The sequence below is a fragment of the Acartia tonsa genome, chromosome 1 (genome assembly GCF_053477335.1).
Source record: "Acartia tonsa isolate MP-2025a chromosome 1, ASM5347733v1, whole genome shotgun sequence".
Classification (NCBI taxonomy): Eukaryota; Metazoa; Arthropoda; class Copepoda; order Calanoida; family Acartiidae; genus Acartia; species Acartia tonsa.
This window is the reverse complement of record NC_137260.1, coordinates 37,115,834-37,124,583: the sequence shown is the minus strand read 5'-3', so window position 1 is coordinate 37,124,583 and position 8,750 is coordinate 37,115,834. Positions and strand designations below refer to the sequence as shown.

At 29.8% G+C, this 8,750-nt stretch overlaps 1 protein-coding gene and 1 long non-coding RNA gene across 2 annotated transcripts; both read right to left on the bottom strand.

Annotated features, from left to right (window-relative positions):
• Positions 1 to 1,710: 1,710 nt before the first annotated feature.
• Positions 1,711 to 4,024, bottom strand: LOC145318508 (uncharacterized). Its single transcript, XR_013879362.1, has 3 exons — positions 3,967 to 4,024; positions 2,748 to 3,438; positions 1,711 to 2,362 (listed from the first exon to the last, which is right to left on the bottom strand). It is a non-coding gene; the product is annotated as an uncharacterized LOC145318508 (long non-coding RNA).
• Positions 4,025 to 5,771: 1,747 nt separating this feature from the next.
• On the bottom strand, positions 5,772 to 8,367 carry LOC145318505 (uncharacterized). Its single transcript, XM_080159794.1, has 2 exons — positions 8,311 to 8,367; positions 5,772 to 7,664 (listed from the first exon to the last, which is right to left on the bottom strand). Exon 2 carries the CDS (start codon positions 7,637 to 7,639, stop codon positions 6,770 to 6,772), a length of 870 nt encoding a protein of 289 aa, XP_080015920.1. The 5' UTR covers positions 7,640 to 7,664; positions 8,311 to 8,367; the 3' UTR covers positions 5,772 to 6,769.
• Positions 8,368 to 8,750: the final 383 nt, after the last annotated feature.

Genomic DNA, 8,750 nt, shown 5'->3' with positions numbered 1-8,750 from the left:
TATGAATATTTCAAAATTGGTTTTCTAAATAAGAAAGAAGGGTAGCTTGTGGGAAATGGTTTTAAATAAGGAATACTTTGAAAAATTAACTTAGATTTGAATGAATTAAGTTAAAATAAATTTTATTTGATTAAATTTGAGATAAAACTAATAAAAATCTATTCTTGGTGAAATTGTTTTGAGATGGTATTTCAGTTTTACCCAAACCCACCTAAATTCTAATCTCTTAAATTGAAAGACACAAACTGTGTGTGAGTGTGTGTGTGGGGGGGGGGGTGTACACTGCACGTGTATTTTTTAGTGCGTAGCTTCTCTGTAAGTAAATATTTTCTTGCTTAATGAATTTATGTAATGTTGCATCATACAGTTTGGTCAATTTAAAAACCAAACTATGTTAATATCATTTTGGTTCAATTAAGAGGGAGGTCATTTTCTAGTAAATCCCGTAAAGGTGTGTGTTATAAGGCCTAAAAATAGTAGTAGAACGATAAGGTGCTCTATATATTTGTATTCCCTATTGAATAGAACAATAGGGAAATTTTTTTTTTTTTTTATAACCGTACCTGGAATATCTTTAAAAAATACGAAATTTCTATCAAACGCTTTGTTTGGCTCAAACTGACAAAAATTTAAAAAAAATATAACTATAATAATAATGTTTTCTATAGGTACAATGTAAAGGTTAAGAACAATCTATACCATTAAACAAAGTAAGAAGCCATTCTTTACAGGTTGATTTATTATAATTATATTTTTTTTTAATTTTTGTCAGTTTGAGCCAAACAAAGCGTTTGATAGAAATTTCTTATTTTTCAAGATATTCCAGGAACAGTTATCAACAAAAAAAAAAAAAATTTCTTCCCTATTGCTCTATTCAATAGGGAATACAAATATATAGAGCACCTTATCGTTCTACTACTATTTTTAGGCCTTATAACACACACCTTTACGGGATTTACTAGAAAATGACCTCCCTCTTTATAGAAACTTTATATAGAGCGTGGTGTAGAAACTAAACATAGTTCTACTTGAATATCACAGAACTAATGTTTAGAGATCTTTAGGAACACACAGGCTGAAAAACATCTAATAACTTTTTTAGAGTAACAATTGTTCAATGCTTTACATATCCTAACATCTAATTTTAATCTATGATTACTTCGCTATATTTTGTTTCTTGTTATGTGTTTATGATACATATTTTGAACATCTGGTGGATTATTAAAATTAGCATCGTCTTCACTCATTAGCCATTCATTTTTTTAGACTTTGGCACCAAAGCCAATTTCAAAAACAAATATCTTCATACCTCCTTCAAGCAGCGTAGCTACTATATAAATAATTCACTATGTCTGTTCGTATTTGCTTAGAGGAAAATATAATTAATTGGCTGCTGTATGTAAGTGATAAGACGGTTAATTTTTTATCCATTCTCTTAGGAAGTATCTACTCTACATCGTCTTACTCTACTGTTTGTTCTGCATTTTCTGCTTCGCTACCAATATATGTTGTCATTTTTGTTTCATACACTAGTCTAGTGGTTTCGCAAGTAACATAACTTATTCTCTTAAATATAAACTGAGAGGGTTGACTCCAACCCTTCCCCCCCCCCCCCTAACTCATCAGTCCAGAGTTTACTAAAATTTTACTGGACACACAAATAGAAATCCATCTACAAAAAATAATAGGTATAGAAAATATGCAAGAAAATTATAATATTATATATATTTCAAATGTAAAAATGAATTATTAGATATCATTTTATTTACTATCTTGAATATATTAATTTTTCTACTTATTTCCTGCAAAGGTATGTGTAAAATTTCTCCTCCTTTTAAATATTAAATTTAGCATAATCAACAATGTTAATAAAATCAGAATGTGAATGTGGAAAAGATTCCAACATCTTAAGATGAATTGTTGTTTTGTTGTGCTGTGATAATTCTAATCTGGAGTAAAAAATTTCTGGCATAAATCACAAGATTGGGGTTTATCTCCTAAATGAATTCTTGTATTTCGAGTCAACTCACTCTTTTGATAGAAAGTCTTTGGACTTAAATCACATGAGAACGAGAAGGGTTTCTTATCTGTGCGAATCCTTCTATGAGCGGTCATATTGACAATTTGGACAAATGACTTATAACATATGATATGTCACAAGAAAAAGGTTTATCGCCCGTGAGTATTCTTTTATGGCGTACCAATTCACTGTAACGCAAAAACATTTTATTACAAATATCACATGCGAATTGTTTTTCGCCTGAATGCGCCTTCATGTGAAAGATCATGCTTGATTTGGATAATTCCTTAATTCTGACATACTTCACAATTTATCATACCCATTCTCAGGATGGTTTTGTACCTGAAAAAATTATTAAGTACCTATATATTTTTAATTCCAGAAAATAGTGCAAGTCTACATCTTGAATTGAATTCACCCTAAACTTAACTGTTAGCCTCAGATAGCCTTGAGGACGGATCACGAGATCTGAACCCAACCTTACTTATTGCTGTGCATGATTATATAATTTTAAGAAATTGTGCATTTTACAGCTTAAAAATACCTGAAAAAAGTTTTGGAGACAAGATGAAATAAAACAAATCTAATGAAAAAATCCCTCTCATGACTAAAGGCAGAATTTTCTATAATAAAAGATGAGGGGAAGGTTAATTTATGGCAATCTCCTTTCCCTCCCTTATGTAAGTACAGAAAAAATCTACAGCAAAATTAAGCTCTACCCACCCACCATTTTTCTTCTTTTTTTTATCGTTTCATCCAACATTGTCAGCTTCCATTTTAATGGAAAGAAAATCATCTGCAGTAACTTCATGTTCTTGTATCTCTAATTTAACATCAACTAAACCAGGAGGTGGTAATGTTTCATTTATAGATTCCAATTTCTTCAAATGTTGTCCCGATTTGTTGTGTTTTGTTAAAGATGAAGTTGTGTAAAAACCTTTCTGGCATAGATCACAAGAAAAGGGTTTTTCTCCTGTATGATATCTTTTGTGTACAGTCAAATGACTGCTAACAGAAAATGCCTTCCCACATGTATCACAAGGATATGGCTTCTCACCAGTATGTGATCTCTTGTGTTTTATCAAACCACTACTGTCCAAAAATGCCTTGTCGCAAAAATCACATTCAAATGGCCTCTCATCAGTGTGAAGCCTATAATGGACAGTTAACTCACCACTTGTCCGAAATGTCTTTTCACATGCTTCACATTTGTATGGTTTTTCGCCTGTATGCATCCGTTTATGTGCTGTTAAATTACTATTTGTTATGAACGTCTTTTCACAAAGATCACATGAGAATGGTTTCTCCCCTGTATGCGTCATCATGTGGACTTTAAGTTTACTCTTGGATGGATGTTCCTTGTTACAGAAATCACAAGCATTCATGATGGCTTCAAAGTTGTTGAATTAATTTCGAACCTAAAACATAAGAACGATAGTTTAAAGATTTATTCCGACTTTATTTTTTGGTAGATACCCTATAATTCATTTTGTTTGTGCGTCAGTCAGTCATTTATTGCGTAACGCTATTGGGTAATAAATTTCTCGGCTGTAAGATTTTCAATGAATATTTCTATGACATATGCGCATATATTATACACATATTATATTATTTCGGTACAGAAAAACATAGATCCTGTTACTTTTATGTAAGGATACATTAAGCGTGAATTATGTATTACCTTAATTTGGTAACCTAATTTTTATTTTTAGGATTTGATTACAGAGATGCCTCGCTTATAAAAATATTACTTAAGAGATACAAAGATAATAGATTAAGGAAAGAAAATAAAGTTTTCTTAAGTAAGCTTTTTATGCCCCCTCCCCTCCCCCGCAAGGAAAAAAATACCCCAGTTTCTACCCCTTGCACCTCCCTCCCCCCCCCCCCCATAAAAAAAATTAGGAAACCTTGAAAAATCCAACATCTTAATCTAAAAAATAATTTACCCATGAGTCAAGTTTCCGTAATCACAAGATAAATTTTTCATTACATTCTTATTTCTGAAAATAAATAATATGACTAACATTAGCTACTTACAAGTCATATACTAATGTAAAATTAAAACTTAAAAAAATTATCCAGTTATCTCTTAGAAGTTTAGCATGGTGAATTTTAATTCGGTTTTCAGTGATAAATTAAAAATAAGACAAGTAGGTATATTCATAAAACAAAAATATTTTTTATCTTTTACAGGAGAATTATAAACGGTAACAGAACTTTCTCAAATAATTCTTTAAACTATAAAATAAAAAAAATTACAACTGTATTGTATTAAATAGGAATTGTTTTGTATTACAGTTAAAATAAAAAACAAAGCAAAAATTCAATAGGGAGTACAATATCTCTTTATGAAAAAAAAAATAAATACAATCTTTGTACATCAAAATTCAATGTAGTATGATCAGTTCAGTGATTCCTTTCCTATCTTGCCAAAAAAGACATTTCCTTCGAAAATTGACTTTTTTCAGGTTTTCATTTGTATTTTTTTACATCATGTAGGATCTAATGTTGTTTTTTTTAAGAAAATATTTCAAAATTAAAAATTTTAACATCTATAATATTAACAAAAATATCTCACAAATATTTGATGGGTAGAGTTTTTTTTTGCGAAGATCCCATAAGAAACTTTTGAAAATATGTTGCCTTTAAATGCTAACTACCATTGAATAAAAACCACAATATTGTTATGCAAAGGGCAGTAGTTGCAAGGAATTATCTTAATCTCAGTTCAGACAAAAAGCATCTATGAAAAGTCTAAAGTACCCAAAGTAAACATGTCTTTAAAAATCAATTACAAGATTTCAGCAAAAAAAATTCGTTTGCCCCTCTTTCATTTTACTTATGAGCTTCATCTTTAACAGGGATAAAATCATCATCAAGAGTTTCTTCATTTTCTATTAATTCTCTAAAACTATCTTCACCATTATTAGTAGAATTAGTAGGAGAAGATTGAATTTTAATTTTGCTAGCATTTTCCTTCCTTTTCATGTGTAGGCGAGTTCTTTTATGCTCATTCAATTTAGCAACACGTGCAAAAGATTTGTTACATGTGTTACATGAGAAAGGCTTTTCCCCCGTATGTATTCTCTTATGCTGAGTTAAAGCATAATTTGTTTCACATGAAATGTCACACAAATTACATGAATAGGGTTTTTCTGTTTGATTGTGATACAGCTTTTTGTGGGTATAAAATTCACTACTTCGTGAAAATGCAGTGTTACATATATCACAAGAGTAATTTTTCTCCCCTCTTAACACATGAACCCCCTTGTGTGCATTTAATCCTTTGGGATTCATGAAACCCTTTTCACAAATATCACAAGTATACATTGTGATTCTACTTTCTCAATTACCAGATGATACTATCTCATAATCTGAAAAAAAGAATTGGTCTATTAAAAGAAGTATTGCAAGTTTTGTGTTCAGCATAAATCTAATTATATTAATTTAGACCCTACATATCAAATATTTTCAATTTCATCTAAGGCATTAAAGAATAATGAACAAAAGAAGTATATACTAGTCTACTAGATGATTATTTGTAACACATATATCAAGAAACAAAATTTACAAGTCCATTTCACATTAAATCATAAGGATTCATTAAAAATAAAAATGTAATTTCAAAGAAATCATTGATATTTATCTTATTGTTTTTTTCAATGCAGACAAATATCAACGCTTTACAAGTATCTTTTTTTCCTTCATTATTATCTGAAAATGTATAGGTATTGTTCATCTAAATGAAAAATAAACTCGACAAAATATAATTAATGAACTTTACAACATAGTACAATAAAATATAATAGTAGCTACACCTCAACATGTGTTAGAGGGGGAAGTCTTCCAAATATAATTTTTTGGGTCAAGTGCAGTTCACGGTAGAATCTTAGCTGTTTTAGATTATCTGTAGGACTTCTTATGCCCATTAAAACAGTGTGCAGGCATGATATGTACGTTCAGCAGTTCGGCAGCTAGCAGCTTTTAAAATTCATCGATTTTTGGAGATAATCGTAGCCAGGAACATTTTACCGTGAACTGCACTAGATCCAAATTTTGAATTTGAAAATTTTAATTATCTCAGCATGGGTAGCAGCCATTTACATAAGACAATATAAAAACATAAAATCTTCTAATATTATTTTTTTCTAATTAAAAATATGTTTAAGTGATAATCTAATCATATCCAATGGACTCATTGAGACATATAGTTATTTACAAAGATTATTTCTTTATTATTAATGCATTAAAATGAATATGTACCTAATCTATTCAAATAGTGAGAAAATCATAGAAGCAAAATATATTACAAAATACAAATAATGAAGTAAAAGAACAAAAAGCAAATTACAAACAAATCTAAATAAGTATATGAGCTACAATTTTTTCTACTTATTTTTCAATTAAATTCGTTTTCTATGTTTTTATCATGTTTATAAATATTTTATCTATCGTATTATAAAACTAAAAACAATCCAATTGAACATAGATAATTGCCGCCACTTTAACCCTTCAGTGAAAAACTAACCAAAACTAAGAAAGCTAAACACAAAAGCTTCTAAGATTGTAATTGAAGAAGCAAAGTTTAATGAAATTTTTAAAATCTTTAAGATCTTCGGGGCAGGTAATTTTTTGAAATATACATCTATACATCCACATTTATTTTACAAATAAAAATTACATTTCAATTAAAACTTAAAGTTATTTGTCTTTTCTTTAAATAGATATAATCTCAAACAAATTATGAATTCAATCTTCTTCTTTTATTTCCTGTTTAATGTTTTCTTCTACATTTTCAGCCGTTATCTCGATAGAGAGAAAATCCTCTGCCACAAAATCTTCGTTAACATCTTGTTTAACATCAACTTCATCACCATCAATATAACTGTTACTGACTTCCTCACTAGACCCAGAAGGATGTTCCATACCCTTGCATAGTTCTAACATCTTAAGATGTTGGAGTGATTTGAAGTGTTTTGAAAAGCCAGAGCTTTCATGATAAGATTTCTGGCATAAATCACAGGTATATGGTTTCTCCCCAGTATGAAGTCTCCTGTGCTTTATTAAAGCAGCATTTTGAGAGAACTTTTTATCACACACTTCACAGGAGTATGGCTTCTCACCAGTGTGAATCCTCTTGTGAGCAGTCAGATGACTGTTGCATGAGAACATTCTTGGACATTCATCGCATTTAAATGGAGTTTCTTCTTCGTGAGTCCACTTGTGTTTGGTCAAATTACATTTTTGAGAAAACGTCTTGTCGCAAATTTCACATGTGAAGGGCCTGTAACCTGTATGAGTGTTCTTGTGTTGTACTAATTGGGCTTTCTGGGCGAATTTCTTTTCGCACATATCACAAGAATATGGCATAAAACCTGCATGAGATATCTGATGTTTTCTTAAGCCACTACTATCACCAAATGCTTTTTCGCATAATTCACATTTGTATGGCTTTTCACCTGTGTGTGTCCTTTTATGCGTATTCATGTGACTACTACTTGCAAAAGCCTTTCCACAGTAGTCACATTTAAAAGGTTTCTCGCCTGTATGATATCTCATGTGAAGTTTAAGTTCACTAGTTGTTTTAAAAGTCTTACTGCATAACTCACAAGCATTCATCGTGGATTTTTAATTTGTTCTTCGGCTGAAAAAAATAAAGAATTTACAATTCTATCAAAAAAGTTTAAAGACGCTACTTTATACCTTACTTTGTCTATCCGTCTGTAACGTTATGTAAGAATCTTAATGTGAAGATTCATTTTACCCTTAAGCATCTATTAACTTAAACCATAAATTTTTTGCCAGGAAAATGGAATTTACTTAGCTTTTATTTTAAAGCAAATGGATAGTTGCACGAAGTGAATTTAAAGAGTTAAGGAACTTAGAGTAGTGAACTTTTATATGTCTTAGTAAAATATATTGGGCAATGGATAGACATGATTATGAGTAAAAGAATTTTTAACATTGACCTGACCAAATTTTTTTTATTTGGCAATATCTAAATATCTTAATGAAGAGATACTTTGCTGCTTTTACGTATAGAAGATTGTTGTAAACAACAACTTTATATATCCTATTTTAAGTAACTATCAATCCAAAATGCAATAACGATAAATTCGATTTCAATGGAAAAAATGTGATTCACTCAGCTACGATATGAGAAAGAATCATAGATTTTTTTGAAATATATCTCTGAGTAGGTAGGTAACTAATATGTATCTTAATAATATAATATTTTTGATCTCTTAATAAGTGCTGTCATCCTTATTGCATAAATTAGAAAAAAATACCTTTCTGTTTCTAGATATCTTGTATTTCCTTTCAATACATTATTTAGTTAATATCTGAAAAAAAAAGGAAAAATAATGGTAGGAAAATCTGCAGAGTAAACTAAAATAATTTTGCTTTGTTGTTACCATTTTCCGGATTTATTGTTGTTCTTAATTAACTATTGACTATTTATCTTTAAAACAACATATAATTTGAGCCTAATGATAAAAAAGTGCTTTCAGCACTGTGGCCCTGCAGCGTAGTGTAGTGTATCTTTTGTAAACAACTTTAGTCAACGTGATATTTTGCCCAAATCCCGACAAAATTAATCCTTTTAGTAGGTGTTAAAAACATCATATCTTTGGTCTTATTTAAGATAAATTAATAATTTTTTTGCATAAATAATTTAATTATGGCCTCATTTATTATTTTTTTTATAAAAAAATTAATATTTAATTTT